General features: G+C 34.2%; 1 protein-coding gene across 1 annotated transcript in view; it reads right to left on the bottom strand.

Moving 5' to 3' along the window:
- Positions 1 to 19,971, bottom strand: part of DNAH8 (dynein axonemal heavy chain 8) — a 116,433-nt gene that overhangs the window by 5,325 nt on the left and 91,137 nt on the right. The window contains 11 exon segments of the mRNA XM_039697688.1: positions 4,182 to 4,342; positions 4,718 to 4,819; positions 6,002 to 6,118; positions 8,130 to 8,285; positions 11,326 to 11,478; positions 13,679 to 13,752; positions 14,772 to 14,974; positions 16,251 to 16,369; positions 18,438 to 18,559; positions 18,931 to 19,121; positions 19,225 to 19,477. Of these exon segments, the coding sequence (XP_039553622.1) occupies positions 4,182 to 4,342; positions 4,718 to 4,819; positions 6,002 to 6,118; positions 8,130 to 8,285; positions 11,326 to 11,478; positions 13,679 to 13,752; positions 14,772 to 14,974; positions 16,251 to 16,369; positions 18,438 to 18,559; positions 18,931 to 19,121; positions 19,225 to 19,477 (1,651 nt within the window).

The following is a 19,971-nucleotide window of genomic DNA, read 5'->3' as shown; positions in this document are numbered from 1 at the left end:
CTGAGATTGTGAGGTGGCAGAAAACCCTATCATATTAGGGATTCTGAGAAGAAGCAACAAAAGTTTTGTAACAAGGAAGACTATTTGCCTCATTTATTTACTTCTTAAAGGAGCAATGCAGAAGCAGGAAAAGGTGGAGGTATAACTCTGAAAGCTGCCCCTTTAAAAATTAGTAAATCCATTCTGCTTTGAGGTGTTTCAGGATTCATGACAAGGGCCCCTAGATTTACAGCACTGCAGGTAAAAAACTTCTATTCCATAGTGAAGTATGGGCAGTGCTAATGTAAATTAATGTTCTGAGTCAATACAAAAATATGAATTAAATTTGTGTGGCATCAGACAATGAAAGATGGTAGACCCTATCAGTCCTTCAACAGAAGAATTATAGGAGTATTTTTGTTGCACTGCTATCCAGTGGCATAGAGGTATAAGAGGAAATAAGAAAGAAAGCCTGAAGTACTGAAGTGTTAGCAATGCCTACTTTTACCTTATGGAATCAGCTACACAAGGAACATACCCCAGTGAGTGATGTAGGACATACATTTATACTGATTCAAAGCAGCGATTTGCACGTCAGCATTACTTTTAGACTTTCCTATGACACCCATCTCCTTCTATTACATTGTCTTACATAATTATGTAAGACATGAAACCAAGGATAGAATGTGTGAACTCCTAAAACACCTAAAGATGCTTTGGATACAGTGTCACAATACCAGAGACGCTAGATACTACAGTATTTCAGCAAAAAAAATAATTTGTGAATGCAATTATAAAGAGTATAAATCAGAAACATAGAAGTAATACTACTGGGAGTTTGCTTCTCAGAGGAATTTCTGCTTCTAAAAGTAGGAATTGTGGGGGCTTTCAATGTTTTTCATAACCCTTGACTTTAAACTCAAAATTCTCAAGCTTTTTTCCAATCAATGGCCCCATTTAAAGAATTAATGATTTACTCAAGACCACATATGACCAGAAAAGATTAAAATTCTCTTGGACTCATGGCTCTATTGGTAATTTGGATGACATACTTGTAATTGTAACCTTTCCTTTGTGTCTTGCTGATTTTAAAAGTAGTGATTAGAGAGATGTGAACCTTCTTCTTCATACTGTAAGCACCATTCTTCCAATTCTGTTGTCAGACTATTTTATGTAGAAGGCATTGTTTCTCTGATTATTATATCAATTAAATTATAATAAATTACAGAATTTAAAAAATTGTCTTTCTAAATCTAAAAAAAATTACATAGAAACTATTTTAAAAAGAAGGCAGCATGCAAACTTTGGGGAAAAGGAGAGAACAGCTTTTGAGAAATAGCATCAAAGGAACAAAATCAAAGTTTGTTGATATTCCTTTCTCCAATAACACAAGCTAGGAACCTTCTGAAGAGGAGAAGTTATGTGAATCTTGCATAAATAACAATTACTATTTGGAGAAGAGTTTTTTTGTAAATAAAAATAGAAAATATGAAAATATGTATCTCAGTCTTTACATAATTAAAAATAATTTTCCACTGTGGAAGTGAGGTTAAAATACCAAGAAAGAATTTCATTTCCATACCACTGGGACATATTCAACATAAAAAGCACTCTGCAACAAAATTTTTCTGACTTTGAAAAACCTCACTTTACTTTAGATTGCAAATAAAAATGAAGTATAGATACAAACAATAACAATAAAAAGATGGCAGAAGTTTGCAGAGGAAGTACCATGTTCCTGAAAACAGAATCAGTTGTATGTGATGGGTTTACCCTCACCACATGTAGATATTTATGTGTAGATGTCTCCATAACAGCTTTTTGTCTCAATTGCCCAATTCAGCTCATGTATTTTAGATGTCTGCTTTGTGATGAGAGAAATTGCACTTTACAAGGATCTATTTTTCTCCATTACTGTTAAGGAAGTCTATAGTAATCAGAAAGGAAGCTGGTTACTATATAACATTAAACGAATCTCATTTATAGTGTCAGTGTTGCTTAAAGTATGTAAGACTAAGCACTCTATTCATGTATTTTTTTTCCCCAAAGGAGTATTGTAAGTGAATTGTGTCATAAGGAAAAAAAAGAAAATTAATTTTCTATGGATTCTGATTTACTCCAAAAAGCATTATTAAGAGTATTTTCTCAAGGGTTTGGATGTAACAAACTATCATCATTTGATAGCTAGAATATGTGCCATCAGGGATTTTCTGTACTGGAAGTGAAAACTAAGAAAAAATGCATGTGACAGAACCATTGCCTCAGCTTTGTATAGAAGACAGCAATATCTATTGCAGCACGGTGTTCAAAACCCTATATTCATCAGCTTGCAATAGCTTAACAAAAATTCAGCTACATTTAAGGTTTCAGAAGGGAATCAATTGGGAATGGGTTTTGGCAGAAGATTGTCAGAGTATTCCTTTCCTGCTAAGGTACTTGTTAACTATGTGGCTTTACAGAGCATATGATCCATACAGCAAGTTAAAATCATTCTCAATGACTTCAGGTGTTAATCCTAAATGAAAATATTGAAATTCATTGAAGCCTTACAATTGGAACCAACGGACTGAGCTTTTGGCTGAACTGTAAAACTGCCACAGTAAATTAGTGAGAGATAAGATTTTTGTCCTCAGTAATAGTAACATGGAGTGGTCTTGGCTCTCTCAGGGTTTCAATTCTAGCAGTCAGCCTTCTGCATACTCTGAGATTACTTGATAAGATATTATAAGGAGAATTTGAATAGAATTTTATATTTTATGGGATGCTAATCCATTTGGTCTGTGCTTCAAAGACGAAATTCAGACACAGTAGCTGTGCATTGTTGCTTATAACAGACTATGATAAGACATGGAAAAAAAGCATGAAGCTGTTGAACATTTTCCCCAAACGCTAAAGAAATATCTATGAGGCAAAATCTACAGGGGGAGAAAAGGAGCTAAAGTAACAGGAATATGTGAAGGTACCAAGTGGAAGAGAAACCGAGCACTGAAGAGATACCAGAGAGCTGTTCCTACTCACTAAAGCTCCTCCAACAGCATTAGTCTCAAACTCAAGTTTCCTCCTATAAATTAGCTCTCCTACAAGCCTAATTTTGGATCTACAGCATGTCTCTCTTCAAGACTTTGTTTAGTTCTCTGCTAAATCTTGGCTCGTCTTTCTTCTTTAATCATTTCTGGAAAGGAGGTCTTGCAAGTATCAGAGAATGCCTTGAAACAATCTACTCTCAGATTCTTTTCTTCACAAGCATATATTAACAGTGGTATGTGCTAGTAGGAGTTGACAATAAAACTGTGTGCTCTTCTCATAGCATACTTAGAATACAGGCCTCTTGACATGGCATCAGCCTCTCAACTTTGAAACTGAAAAATTGTGGGAAATTATTGTTTCATCCAAAAAATATTAGATGATGTTAGGTTTTCACAGCAGCTCTGCATTTGAATAACATTTGTTTTATTTAAAAGTAGAAAGTAGAAAAAAATAGAAAGTAGAGAATTAGAAAAATACCTACATGAAGAAACAATGAATGTGCAATGTGGACATACTGCATATGAAAATTCAATATTTTATGGAAGAAATATTAAGAACTTCATTGAAAAAAATATGACCATGTTCATATCCTTTCACAGGGCATACAATAATAGAAAGAAATAAAGGGCAAGCTGTTACACAGATTATTTGGAATGAAAGAGTGAATTCAGTGGAGCTAGTACTTGGTGCAGTTGAAAAGTCTCTTTTAAATAATGGGAATGGTGAGAACAATTTCAACATAAGTTTGTAGTTGCATCCAAAGGCATGCTTGTAAACCAAACAACAATCCAGAGAATCATTTAACAAGTGTGCACAGAAAAATAAACTGCTTGAAACAGAAGGCCAATACTAGAAACTTTCTCTAGTTGGAATGTATAGAACCATCTATCACATGTCGATATAAAAGTTGCATAATGCTTGCAATTATAAAAAGTAAAATCATGAGGAGTAAGTAATAAAAGTTCCAGCTGCTTTAAAAGGACATGTAAAACGTTGCTGAAGATACTGCATTTATAACAATGTATCTACACAGGTAGTGTTCACTTCAACAGTGAAATTCACATGAATCCTAGGTTTCCAGTGCAAAATATACTTTACTTAAACATTTTATAGGAATTTGTTTCCAAATTGTGAAAGAAACATTCTCCATTTTCAATATGTTGAGACCTACTTACGTAATATCAGCATTGGGATGGAGACCAAACACCTCTGGGCTGTCCATGGCAGGAAGTAACTGGATGTATTCAAAGTATTGTTCCAGAGTTTTGCATACCGGAATTTTATACCCAGTGTAAAAGCAGAAAGCACTGTCAAACATACTTTCATTAAACCATACCTGTGAAAAATCCATGGGGGAAAAAAGAAAGAGCAATTATTTTGCTACTTAGAGGGCTTTTTAATCTCAATTTTACTCCTGGAGGATTAGGGTTCTTGTTTCAGCTACTGCATCTAATTTTACTTTAATATAACTGTAAATCATTAATATTTATGTCTACTAAGTTTGACTTCCAGCTGAGTCTTTTTAAGCTTCTGCTCCTCACCAAAGAGGAACCAAAGGGAAGATCCAAACTGCCAAAGAATGATGTTTTGAAAAATTTGTTTTACTTTGAAAACTGGTGAAGTGCACATTCAGCAGAAAGAAGGCCTTCTGATTTCTGTATTGCAGTTGCCAATAAACATGACAAATAACTGTATTTCCAAGATCTCCTACCCTTGCAAAGCAATTAAGAAGACGTTTATCATAGTCATCTGTGACTCGGCCTCCATACTGTACTTCTCCAATCATGTAGCGTACTGTGTTCCACGATATCCCCTGGATGCAAGTAAGGTACATGAAAGACTATAGTTATTATATGTAAGAAGAAGATTTTAATTTAAATACAATTTGAAGCTCATAATATTCTGAAACATAAACTGAAAGGAATCATATAACAATAATACATTATTTCTAATGTATTTACTGAGCTCAACTCCATAATTTTATAGAAGAGTTTGGCTTGATCCTGCTATTATAAATATAGAATCACAGGATCATTTAGATTGGAAAAGATCTTTAAGATCATCACTTCCAATCTTTGACCAAACACCAATTTAGACTATGGCACAAAAAACCATGTCCAGTTGCTTCTTGAACACCTACAGAAACAGTGACTCCACAGCCTTCCTGGGCTGTCCATTCCAATGCTTGACAACCCTTTCCACTAAGAAAATCCTCCTGATGTTCAACCTAAATCTTCCCTGGCATAGCTTGAGGATGTGTCCTCTTGTTCTGGCACTGGTTGCTTGGGAAAAGAGGCTGATCTCCACCTGGCTACACCTGCTTTTCAGGGAGGTGTGGAGAGTGACTGGGTCTCCCCTGAGCCTCCTTTTCTCCAGGCTAAACACTCCAGTCCCTCAGCCACTCCTGATATGCCTTGATCTCTTAGAAGTAAAATCTCATAATATATAAAATATATGCATTATATATATATATAAAATATATTTCATTATTTCTTTTTTGACCTGAAATCACTCTCAATTGCTATTGCCTCTCTTCTTACCCCCCATTCCACCCTCCCCATACCACCCCTTCTCCCTATTTCTTATCTTTCTCTCTAGGCTGAGTGCTGCTTCATAAGAAATGGCTATTCCCATTTGCTAAGCAGTAGAAGATCAAATGGTAGCTGTAGAGAAGTTTGATTTGCTCTCTCAAACTTGGCAAATATTTTTTTTTATCCCTTTCCAAAACAGATAACATACAGACTTGTTAATTTTGGATACAGCAGTGAAAAAGAAAAACAAATTTTAATGTTCTTAACAAATATGTATTTTTACATGCATGACAGCACATAAAATATTTCAGCTTGATTTTCTTGCAGAGAACCTCAACCTTTGATCATTAGAAGTGTCACTAAATGAATAGCAATGAGTAAATTATGATAAACATGAGGAAAAAAACAATTGCTGCTGCCATTCAAAGCATTAAAATGTACTATATCAAGATTTTAGCATTCACCTTCCTGACGTCAATTTTTTTTAGGTGATTTTGTATAAACTGAATGCTGGCTGTAAAGTCTGCTGAGTTAAATTCATAGGGAATATTCCAACCCAAAGGTCCAAACTTGCGTCGCTCCTTAGGAATAAAATTAAAACCAAATATATTTATGAAACAAATTATCATTTTCTTTCCTTAATAAATTTAAATAATAACAATACCAGTGGAGTAAAGAAGTGAACTGGAGAAGAAAGGTAGCCTAGGAAATAGTTGTATGCCTCATACATATCAATAATACAGCTAAGTTATACCATGAGGGATAAATATTTATAGAAAAAGCAACAAAATAATTTATTAATAACTTTAATAAGGTTTGCAATGTGTGCAATATCCTCACTTCTGTGTGGATAATGAGATTTTTATATTAAGTAATTAATTAATTAATTTAGCATGGTACAGTTTTTCTCTTCTTTTTACATATACTATCGACTAATGATAGTTTCAAATTTTCAAGCTCCTATATTTATGCTCAGTTTTCCAAATAGTTCTATACTGCCACTTATGTCTTATTGATTCAATATGTTTTTTAATGAACATTTTTTTCAAAATTCACAACTTTATGTTAAGGTTGCCACCAGTACATTATTCAAATATATTATTGCATGCCTATTTGGAAATAAAGTGATAACACTTGTATTAACAGAAAAATAGTCAACTATGAAAGTAAAAGAATAAATATTTTGTAGCCCAAACACTTTCAATATCTAGCACTATTGGATTTCTCACAAGTATGTTAAAGCCACCTCAGTTAAATTGCTCAATGATTATTTTTCAGAATGTAGAACAAATTAATCTAAGAAGTTAAGACATTTATCAAATTAATAAATTACATTTTAAAATTATCTAAGTAATAACATATTTACCAGATTTTATATTATCAGGTCACTAATCACTGACAGTCTTTGACACCTGAAGTAACATTTAGGCACCCTAAGTTCAATATTTAAAAAGACCTAGAATGAAAAAAAAAACCAACCCCACCTTTTATTTTTCAAAATCAAATATTGCTTATAAGCAGATGAGACAGCATTAACCAACAATACCATGCAGAAAAGTGTAGTGATTTCCTGCAAAAATTTTTAAGTTACATCTTAAGCTATATTTATCATAATGACCTTGTTACCAAAGGATATTAAGAATTAGTCACTTTAAAGGTAGGACAATGTATATATTGCTTGTTGGTTGGCAATTCATAAATAAAATTTCTTAATAGATGAATAGCTGTAATAGTTTTTAAAAATACTGATGAGTTGAATAAGCACAGATCTTCTAGTTCCACAAGAACAGTATAATCCTGAAGCAGTACACAGAACAAGTTTGTCTCTGTTTAGAAAGGATAGAATAAGGAAAATAATGCAGAATGCTATAATCTTAACAGTGAACATCAAAAAATTGCCCTTCTCTCACCAGCTGCCTACACCAAAAATACAAGATGCTCTGTAGAACCTAAGGCTTAAACAGTGTTTGTAACTATTTTGAGATCCTTGGTGAAAAGGAGGTACATTCAGAGAGCTCAGAATATTAGTCTTTACTGTGATCTCAAAAGTTATTTCTCTTTAAAGTACAATGTATAGATATCATTGTTCTCATACTGGAATTAATGTAGAAAACATATTGACACAGATATTATAAGAATTTTATTTAATTTTAGCCATCTAGAAAATAGCTACTCTAAGTTAGGCATCTGGATTGCTTTTAAAATCAATGGAAAGGGTGATATATCTCTAGAAAAATATTCACTCTTAGAGAAAGACAGCTGTTAGAGATAAACTGGTTTTCTGTTTCAGCATACTCATCTATTTCTATTGACTACAGAGAGAAATTTTTCCCATATACCCAATGACTAACTTTTGATCAGCTGAAGTTAGATGAGAAAGAACAAATTCTAAGTGCCCATTATATGAGAATTGTTTAAAAGCTATTTTAAAACAAAGAGATAATAATGAACCTTGAAATACAGATTACAGAAGTTAAAGCTTTAGTCCTGCAGCATGATGCTACAATAAATATCAGAATGTGTTTTTTCAGCAACCTCTATTAGAGTGACTTCATATATTACACCAGTATTTGCAAGCCTTTTAAGAAATACCTGAACAGTAGAATGCAGGAAAGCTACAGTGTAAAGCAAAGGTTTCCACATAGGCAGGTTGCTAACGTTTAACAGATCCTGACTAATTCCAGAAAATGTTCTTTTCAGTCCAGCACGTATACCTTGTGGAGGCTCATTTGTGAACTTTATAGCAATCTGTCGCAAGAAAAAGAGAAAGGAATAGGATTTGTTTACCAAAACAAAAATAGCAACATATGAAAATGTCACAACTACTAGTTATAAATAAAATGTAAATAATTGAAGCCTTGTAGAAATAAAGTTGATATGTACTTAAACTGCATAAAAGGAGTACACAGAATCATAGAATAGTTTGAGTTGGAAAGGACCTTTTAAAGGCCATCTAGTCCAACCTCCCTGCAATGACCAGTGACATCTTCAAACATATCAGGTTGCTCAGAGCCCTGTTCAACTTGACCTTGAACATATCCAGGGATGGAGTATCCAAAACCTTTCTGGGTGCCACCTGTCCGAGTGCCTCACCACCTTCACTGTAAAAAAAACTTGCATTTAATCTAAATAAAACTTTCTTCAATTTAAAACCAGAATCCCTCACCATGTTGCAACACACCATACTAAGATGTCTGTCCTCATCTTTCCTATTGGCCCCTTCAAGTACTGCAAGGCTGCAAAACGGTCTTCCCAAAGCCTTCTCTTCTGCAGTCATACTGGATTAGGCCACAAAGGATTCTGAACATAGACCTTTAATTTCTCTTGATTAAAACCATCACTGACACTTGGCCATGGACCTAAAATTTATTGTCAATGACATAACAGCAGTCACTTTGTTTTTCAGAAGGCTTTTATATCCCTGATTCAATGACTGAATGATGGAAGAGAAGCATCCCATATAAATGACAAGAACAGTATAGTATTTCCGTTCCCAGAATTTCACAGTAAATACAATGAAGTCTCACTCCTCCTCAGATCAGATCTTTGTGTTCACAGTGGCTACTCTGGACTCTGTGGCTGTCTACAGCAGCAAATTAGATTCACCAGAGAATATTCCAGTGTACTGTGGTCAGTAGACATTGAATCCACATTTGTGGTAGTAAATTGCCACAGCCCATTAGAATTCAGCCCCTTAGTTTCATGCAAACTGCCTAATGGGAAGAGTGGCTACACCATTTTGATTTTCAAACCATACCTGCAAATTATTTGGAAAAGTGCTAGTAAGCACAGGTTTTCACATCAGGGAATATTGTAACTACTTACCCCTATGGGCTATTGCATTCCAGTGCTGGATAATGCTCATGGAACAATTTATTAGTTCAGACACAGATTGGCCATACCAGAATCTCTGTTGCTCAAGACAATTACAAATGCTGGTGGAACTCAAATAAAAATAAAGGTTGGGTTTTTTTTTTCTCCAACTGTAAATACTTTTCTGTCTAGCTTGGGTAACATGGCAGGTCCCACAGGAAGGACAGACCAGGCAGCCCATGGACACATTGAGTTCTGCTCCTGTTATTGTTGGACTGAATTGGAACAGTTGAGAAATCAATGTTTCCACATTTCAAAGGATATCCTGCTCAGTTTTGGATTTGAAAACTCTATATTGAAAAGGGCAAAGCAAATTGTTCTCTTTTCACCTGAGAAGAGGCTTTGGTTTGTCAATTATTCTTGTTCTGAATTCCTGAATATGCTGACATTTTAGCAGGTAACATGACACTATATAGTGGGAAATCACATGTGAAATATTTGAGATGAACACAGTGAAGATTCATCTAGCAACCCTCTGAGTTCTCTTTTTCCACTTCTAGCAAACTGTGTGTCCATACACCTCACTATTCATAAACCCCTCAGAGATGCAGGATGATTTTTTGTTCTTTTGAGAGAACACAGAGTCCATACACCTAGTTTTACATACACAGACCATGGTGATGGACAATTCTTACGGAAGGTTGTCTCTACACTTTCAAGACAGGAGTCCTTCTGTGGCATTCATATGCTCTGAAAAATCCCTTCAGCCAAGATTTTTCTCCTGAGAAGCTGAGAAGCCTCAGAGAAAAGCAAAACAATTATTATCTCATTTGCTTCTCCTGTGTTTTGCTCCTCTGGAGTGTGTTTGGAGACTGTTTATCCACAGGTTATTGTTTCACTGGGTTCTAGTGTGAGCTGTTTTGACTCAGTGGCCAATTAGTGCCAAGCTGTGTCGGGACTCTGGAAAGAGTCACAAGTTTTCATTATTATCTTTTTAGCATTCTGTAAGTATCCTTTCTGTATTCTTTAGTATAGTTTAGTATAATATTCTTTAATGTAATATAGTATTACAAAGTAATAAATTAGCCTTCTGAGAACATGGAGTCAGATTCATCATTCCTCCCTGCCACAAGGGTCTCTGAAAATACAATATCCTTCCCCCCTTTACATGCTGGGTATCAGGTGAGGCATCTATTTTTATTCAGGGAGAATGAGAACAACTAAGGAGAATTCCAAGCCACAAGGGTCTCTGAAAATACAATATCCTTCCCCCCTTTACATGCTGGATATCAGGTGAGGCATCTATTTTTATTCAGAGAGAATGAGAACTAAGGAGACTTGCACTGTTTTTTAGAGGAAAGGGAACGTAGGAATGTCAACATACAGCTATTACAGTAGATATTAAGTAGCACTATGACCCAGTGTGAGAGTGTTGGGAACCGTCATCAGTGACTTAAACATACTTTTTAAGAGTTTAGGCAATTCTCCTGGTTCTGACAAAAAATTTGTCCTTGAGATCTACCCAACAGCCATTTATAGTTCATCCAAAGAAATCAGGTAGATGATGCTCTCAAAGATGTGTTATCTATGTGTGTTCTGTCCCATTTACACTTTCTGTATTTATTAAAGGGGAATCTGGAATCTTTCTCTGGAAGAATGTTTGTGGGCATTAATCTGTCCACAGATCTGTCCACAAGGCATCTGGTAGGGCAAAAAGGGATACAAGTAAAGCCAGATAGCTTTTATTGAAGGGCTTCTGTGTACTGAATAAGTGTGCACTCACCCATACATAATGTATCATCAAGAACTTCCAGTTACTGGTAAGTATCCTTCTTTTTGAAGTGATATTTACATTGTAACAAAAGTCCATTTTTCATGGGTTTTAGGGTTTTTGTCCTCCATTTTTTTCAGCACTATTTACATGATTAATTTGAATAATTTTCAATGACTACCTGAATTAAATATTTGAACAAACCTGTAGCAGCGTAATCGGGAATTTAGGATGTTGTTCAGTAGTTATCCAAACTCGAAATGTGTCATTCTGCATCTCACCAGTAAGAAGTGTCTCCAATAGTTCATCCATGAACTCCAGTCCAAGGTGACAATTCTGAAGTAACACCCAGCCTCCCTAAACAAGGATATCAACAATTACCATATAATATTTAGAACAAATTATTCCTAATGTTAAAGACAGCTGTCTATATAAGAATCAAATTTCGTTTTCCATGGTTTTTTTTAAACTTCTGTTCCTGAATATATATTCTCTTTTCATATTATAGGATATTGGCACAGATAAAGCAAATAGGATAAGTTAGAGCAAAAGTTACTTCCACATTCTCTTTTTCTCAATGAAAATAACATAACCAGGCTCAATATTGTAAGTAAAGAATCAGTGCTATCTAGTGGCAAAAAGAGGTTCCTGTACTCTTCCAGCAAAACACAGTGATAAGCAATCCTGTAATCAGATCCAAAAGAATGTGAGTGGAAAACTAACAGCTGAAATTTAATGAATACATATTTTTAAAAAATAATTTGTTAATAACATAATCTAAAGTAAGTGCAAAGAGGTAGTAATGAGACTCTAAAAGTTTCCAACTCCAATTAGTTTATCTGCAATAAAGGCATTTGCATGAAATTCAACCTCCACTTATTTGATCTTATTCATCTCTCAAATTGCATGAAAGCTCTAGTTGGATTATTGTCTCTCTAAACTTCGGTTTATGAATTAAAATCCAATCAGCATTTTTAGCATCACTTTAGAAGCCTGATGAATTAGAAGCCTGAAATTAAAATGGGACATTATTTAATCAGTTCTAAACACTGATGGACAGTGGATTTTATTACAGCTTGTAATTTCATTTTAGCAATTTTGTTTTAGCTCATTTAAAAAACATCAGTAGCTGTTGGTGAAAAAAATGTAATTGACATATTTATGGTGACTTGATAGATATTAAAAAAAGAAGATTAAATGAAGGTGGTTTTTTTCCTTCTTTTATGGGGATCAACTTTTCTGAGGGAGATATTTAATCAATTTTGTACATTTTCAAATGAATCAAACATAGTTTTTGAAAATTATCTTCCTGTAACACAGCACGGCAATTTTAATCAAATTATATACTCTTGGCCAGAGGTACAAAAAAACCAAATAGGTATTTGTCTTCATATTCACTAATTCTGTTTAGTAGTTTCAAATCTGATGTTCATATTTTCCTCCCTTCAGCACTAAGGCATGTAGTTCAGAAATTGTTACTGGTAGCTCTGCTGGAGTGCTGAGTATCCTTGTGCTTCAAATTAAGGGCAAAAGAGAGGAAGGGATGCTCCAGTTTTCACCATTGCAAAGAACTGGGAGTTGACAGTGACCATTCTAGACATACAAAGAAAGAAATACCAGAAGAATGTGTGGACTTGTAATATAAATTGTCATTTGCTATAAAGAGATTTCTTTTTTCTCGTTTTGCAAATTGGTGTACATCTATATGCCAATGTTCTGCTTTCTATTACTGGAGATATTCTATCCCTCCAAAGTACAGGTATATGACTGATACCCCATATTTTGAGTTTGGAGGCAACTATAGCTGTATGTCTTCATTTGAAAGACTGTCCACAAGTCCCTGAAGTGTCCAGCTGACCAGAAGGTACCATCAATCACTATCTCTCTGTAGCTGCTACTTAGGTTTTTCATGGTTTTACAGTTGGGGAATATCATCTGCCATAACAAAATACATGACAACATTTAAAGAAAATTTTTTATATATTGTTTAGAAGTTCTTAGACATGCTTGGGAGTCAGTCAAAGGATTGACAATTAAAGAAACAAAGAAGAGACACCAAATGCTGGTAAGTGGTCCTGTCACTAGCAGGGTTGTAAGGAAAATGTGAAACAGTTTTAGAAGCAAGCACATCCTTCTGTATCTACAACTTTAAGCTACATGTGCACACAGTTTTATTCAGTAGAAGCTATGCAACATCCAGATATCTCTTATGTGGGAAAAAATGAAAAAAAATTCTAATAAAGAGGTGGGCTCTGGACAGGACCATGCCCCAATGTCCTTTAACCCTTTGTTAAGAGTGTAGTGATAAGTAAGGAATGTGCTGCTTTTGGGAAGCTGCTCAGTAGCACTGCTGCCAGAGGAATTGGCTTGGACTCTGCCGTCACATATATATGCCACAGATAAATGATTTAAACTCAGGCATTCAAAAAGACATGGTCACCCTGAGATATGCTTGATAGTAAGATGAAAATGCAAAATATTATAGACTGCATGCTGAAGGGGTGTAAAAGAATACCAAAACAAACAATCAACTTATGTTGTAATGGTTTTTCCTCACCTGTTCCATTGACACCTCTATGAGTTTGCGTGCATGAACCTCTTGTCCTTGGCCCATTGAGATGGTCCTACATTCTATAATATATCAAACCATATTTGACAATATAAGATTAATGAACTTACATTATAATGAACTTATATTTTGAGAAAAAGTAAGAATTTCAATTCAGTCCAACAACCAGTGATATAAAAACAGCACAATTAAATAAATTTAATTCAAAAATATATGAGAGCAGAAGCCCTTCACCATCATATTATACTATTATGTATACATTTTCTAAACATTGACATTTTGTATAACAACACTGAAATACACATACACAATACTTACAGAAGTTAAAGACTGTAACTAATGTTGACTGTGAATGTGAATTTGTGCCAAATTCTAACGTCAGATTATGTGAAATATTAACAGAGATTTTTCTCAAAGTGTACATAAATACAATACAAAGATGCAAAACTGCATTTATGAACATACTAAAGAGACAAATGCAAGAATATATAGGATCTACTCTCAACTCAGTTTATATTCACATTTCAAGACTTCCATATGGTGTAGAACTAGAGTCCAGAATATGCAATTGTAGATCTTGTAGCTATTTCTTTGTTACAAATTAATATTCTAAGCAGATTACTGATTTTTCAGTTACCTGTAGTTAAGAGTTAAAACAAGAAAATATTGTCACCATAACAGAACTTTAAAACATGAATTAATTGCTTTACAAGATAGGGATTTAAAACATTATCATCACCAGGAAGGAGGATAACAATTTATTAAAAAAAGACTTGAATTACTCTCCAACTTCACACAGAATGGTTCGTAGCATACTGTCTTCTTTAAACATTATTTTATCTCTAACGTGATGTTTCAGGAACAAACAGTAGTGCAACAGACAATTACTCTCCAACTTCACACAGAATGGTTCGTAGCATACTGTCTTCTTCTTTAAACATTATTTTATCTCTAACATGATGTTTTAGGAACAAACAGTAGTGCAACAGATTTTAAGAAATACTTCTCAGGAAAAAAATCTCTGAAATTAGTTACACTGCCCATCTGTGTTTTAACATATGAAAATGAATTACTTTCATACCCAAATTAAGCTTCCGAGACAAGGAATTAATCTGATCAGTTGGGTCTGATCCCATAGACAAGAAACAGATGAGAGGTGTTCGCATGTCACTTTCTTCCCAAGTTTTTCTTAAATTCAAAATAACTGGCTCTGTATATTTCTCATCCAAGGAACTTGCAATGTATTTCCTGGCTTGGGAAAGTGTTCGGTCTGGACACCAAGACCTACAAAATATAATACATACAAAGATATAAATTCACTGCCCCTTCCTACAAGATCAGACTCAAATTTATTTTTATCAAACAGAGGGATTTTTAAAAATCATAATATATATGATGTGTGTATGCATACACACATGTTCATATATTTGTTTGTAGGTTTGTCTTTACAGATATAATAGGCAGAGCTGATGGTCTTTCCTCTACTTATGATACTCACCAGTTGCTTACAATTTTGCCTTAACTATTTGCACTGGAATTTTCTGTTCTAGGCACCTTCATTAGTTTGGGACATTCTTCATTTTAAACAGAACTTTTGTATTTGAGAACACAAAGTGGGAAATGTTAAGATAGTTTTTGCCCTTTAGTAAAACTCTGCAGATGGTTCATTTGGTCTGTTAGTTTTTAGGGTACAAACTCAATTTTTTGCACTGGATTGTATTTGTGTTGGTGATGAGTGTTTTTCCCATGATAAAACAAACAAACAACTACTTCTGGATAAAACATATTACTCTGACAATCTTCAGGTTCTGAAGATAATTCAAATGCTTCAGACTTAGATGGTCCCCTCCCTCTTAGGGTGTAGAGCATTAAACAATATGATATTTCCATCAGATTCTACCCTTTTTTACTTCACAGGTTGAATCTCCTCCAAAGACAAATCACAGTCTAGTAAATAATATTGTTGGGCTATTTTGTAGTATCTCTGATTTTTTTGTTACAGAACTTGGAAAGTATAAAACCAATGGAGGAAGATATGATCTCATGCATAAGGCAGCTGAATGCTTCTTTGGAAATCCATTTCATCCCAAGAGCTTAGAGGTCCTACATGATGCAAAAAATATAATTTACAGCACTCTTTTCACATGGAATTTTGAACACATATTTTAGATTTCCACCATCTCTCTTTTTTGCATTTTATATTTTAATACTTGTTTAAAAGTATTTAAAATAGTTAATTTTAAAAGAAATTTTTTAAAAATTGAAAATTATCTGGAATATTCTACTTTTTCACAGGCTTCTCAAAGAAGGCTGCAATATGGTTTCCAGTTTCCATTTCTCATTACATAAAAGCAAAGCTATAAAAAATATTTTCTGTAAATACCTTTAGATGGCAGAGGATAGCTCTGAAGTAATTAAATAAAAACATATTTCATGTGAGTGAATTGCTATTTAATGTCACCCAGAGATAACTGAAATTACACTATTATGATAATAGCATACTGATAGGTTGAGATGTGTTGCAACTGTGTAATTTCCCAAAATTTCTGAAGATGCTCACCTGATGAGTAAAAGCTTGCGGAAGGTGTCAAGTGAATCACTGTATCCATTAGGGATAATTTCTTCCTCAGGGGCATCTTTATCAAACCAGTGTTTCCATGCCTTATCACTGTGAGCTATCTAAATTTATTACATTAACACACAAATAAATATATTGCCATCGCATTAAAATCTCCTTGCAAATGTAGCTTTTAATGAGAGGCCATTATTATATTAGGACATATTACAAATAATATTGCCTATAGCATTTAAGACGTATGCCGTGAGAATTGCTACTAAAATACTACAAATAATATTAATTCAATTGCTGCAATCAGTGTAAAGATGCAGATTCTCAAGCCAGTCAGTTATTTATGGATTCCCCTCCCGAACAGATGCATCTACTTAAAAAAAATCAGTAATTAGCAGGAGGAACTATACTATATACTACAAGAACTATGCTCTATATTACAAGAGGAACACACTGTGATTGATTAATTAATCCCTTTTGGTCACAAAATATGAAGAGGACCAGAAAAATCTGTCCCAGTACAGTTTATCCAGCCAATGAATGGCAACTTAAAAGTAGCAGATTCTAGTAAGCTTTTGGCTGGAGAAAGAATAAACCTGACCACAAATATTTTAGGCACCTCTTAGAACCTGTGTCCTAATAGGATAAGGAATACCAGTGGGCAGAACACAGTGAAAATGCAACGGAGCCTTCACTGCAGTGACTGAGGAAGGTTAGCTACTGCAATATTCTCTGGAAAGAGAACAAGGAATGCACTGATAAAGGTTTTAAACAGAAGATGTCTATGTTAAATTAGGCATCTGAGACTTATTTTTTTTTAGAGGAGAAAAATGAATCTAAACTAGCATGAGAAAAAGAAAAGCATAGGAAACCTCTTGAGAACTGAGTGTATAATTCTCAGTCCTCTTTTGGTCACTTTAAATAATTTTCTGTTTCATCTAAATGAATAATGATACAGTTGTATTTTATATGATGAATGAAATAAAACAACACTTCTAATGGATAAAAATAAGATTTAAAAGATGTTTTCACAATATTTGGGTTTTTAATTTATGTTCTAGTTAGCACCCTCCCATATTCCATTTCTATGACTGAAATAATTTTAATTGCCACATTTTAACTTTGCAACTACATGGCTAAAGTAGGACAGTACTAAAAAATTAATTTTAAAAGGAGAGTTTTTGTGGTAACATTGTCACCTAAGTATTTTGAAGTCTAAAATTTTGTTTGCACACATTCTAGAAAAGCCCTGGTGAAAGGACTTTTATAGAAATAGGATTCTGGTGCCCTAATAACCCAGAGTGAGCAACCTAACTGAAGCTCCTCCAACTTTCCTCTAACTTAATATTCTATCTGATACCGCAAGAAACCAAAAACTGGAAGAATTTCACTGCTATGTATCCAACTCTTGCCTTGTTACAGGGTTTAGAAACAGCCATAAAACAGCCATGAAAACCACAGCCTGTGGTTTTCATACAGGCCTCTAACAGAATATGAGTGACCACTTGCAGGTAACCATTTAGCTAAAATGTCTGCTACCCTCCAGGGCAATATGTGCCATCACAAAATGACTTGGCCAGCCAATGCTGTAACAGTAAGAAGAACTTACTGTCCTGGCCATCAGCCTGATTAGCAAGGAGGACTTAGAGACAACAAATGCTTAGGGAGTGGTTTAACTACACCAAAAAAAGAAAAATAAATTTACCAAATTGAACATACCACAAGCTTATGTGTCTATAAGTTTATGCATGTCTACGTAAAACATGGCATTTGTAGCTCATCATATTTAAATTTTAACCTTGGGACAGAAATAAGTATTTAAAAACAAGCAGTAAGCCGCTCACTTGTAAAAATACACTAGAATCAAGACATACAACATTGTAACTTAAAACTAATTAATTAATCTGACATTCAGATTAATTTTATGAGCCTTTTTGATACCTCTAACTTTTTATCTTATCTCTCTTTTATTGACTTCCTTATTCCTTTGCTCCTGTTCCTTCTCTCCTTTTTCTCCCTCAATTACTATAACACCAAATACCATAAAGAAGATAAATAAACACACCACCATTCATGCTACCTAATTGTCTCTATGATGTTATTCTGTATTTTTGTGGAAACACAATTATGATGACAAAACTGGTAATTAACATTAAAAAGATGATTAGAAAATATCACCTGGTTCAAAATTTCTTCAAATTGTGGAAGTTTATTCAACTCCACTAGATTTAGCCATATCATGTCAAGAATCCATCGGCAAGGTTTGGGTGGGCAAGCCTGTAGATCCAAAGCTGCACCTCCTGTGGATAAAAACACAGGATGAAATGTACTTTCTGATGAAATACATGATATTCCAGGGGTCAAGATATAATTGATAGTTCTTTTTAAATTATGTATTTTGACCTAAATAATTTTCTCTGTGATACTAACTGTACTCTTGTGTACTTATTTCATACCAAATTATAACTTAGCCTTATTAATGGCCTTCTCACAGGTGTTAGAAGGCTACTATTGGCTGTCCTCTAAGGCTTCCCTTCGCCAGGCAGAACAAGCCCAGCTCCCACAGAAATGTTGATAGAAACCATGTAGACAAAGAAATAAGGTTTCGAAATGGCACAAAAGATTAAAAAGTTGAATTAGTTCTATGCATAACACAATTTTTAAAACTTACCCCTAATGAGAGTTTGGAACTCTCTGTTTTCCACATGCCCTCTCTCAATATCAATTTTTAAAGCCAGAAGGAGGGTAAAGAGGAATTTGTGGTTTTCATATAGGCCTCTAACAGAATATGAGTGAATTTCAAAAGTGAGATATTCAATAATATTTGAGATTCTTTTCTGAGGCACAGGAGATTTCTTAGACCTAAAAAATCGTGAAAACAAAGCAAAAAAAACAAACATTAATAAGAGCAAATACATTGGAAAAGCAAACACCTGAATAGTAGGAAAAATCTGTGTCTTCCTACCTGGCTATAGATTGATCAAATAGCTTTAAGAACTGAGCCAGTGAAGTTTGATACATATTATTGACCATGCTCATTGCTGTAAGAAGGAAATAAAGAATGCTTCCACGTGTAGCAACAGGTCGATATTCCTCCTGAGCAGTGTTAATCTTCACTTCAGTTTCTGCTGCCACAGACAACTTGACAGCTATTTCAGCAGCTGTTTGCTTAGTTGTTTGCAGGACACCAATTAAAGACTCATCATCCACTAGTGAACCTGAAAAGTAAAATACTGGATGTTTAGGATATTATTGTAACAATATTTTCACTTCATAGTTATATAGAAAACAAAAAGCCAAATTACAGGAATTATTTAGTAAAAAAAATGAAATTATTTATTGAATTACAGAAAGCTTTTAAACTAGAGACCAGACAGGATATGTAATGCTAAAAATTATTTTTACATCCAACATATTTTAGCAAATTCATTCAAAATATGTTAAATGTATTTATACCAACAGTTTGCAACACATACTAGAGAAGTCACCTATCTTATCCACAAATTATTTAAATTATTTTGAAGTCTATTCATCATCACTCTCAAAGTAAAAAAGACTTATGGTCCTAAGGGAAATGGTCATTCAATGATATGCACGAATCTCCAGCAGTTACTCACAGATTTTCTGTTACCAGATTATTTTTCCACCAGAGATAGTAAGTGATCATGTTCAGGCTCATAATGTAGTGCAGAAGAGCTTCAAGACAATTTTA

The sequence above is a fragment of the Passer montanus genome, unplaced genomic scaffold (genome assembly GCF_014805655.1).
Source record: "Passer montanus isolate IOZ18808 unplaced genomic scaffold, ASM1480565v1 scaffold12, whole genome shotgun sequence".
Taxonomy (NCBI): Eukaryota; Metazoa; Chordata; class Aves; order Passeriformes; family Passeridae; genus Passer; species Passer montanus.
Note: the sequence above shows the minus strand (reverse complement) of the source record. Positions and strands in the feature narration are given on the sequence as shown.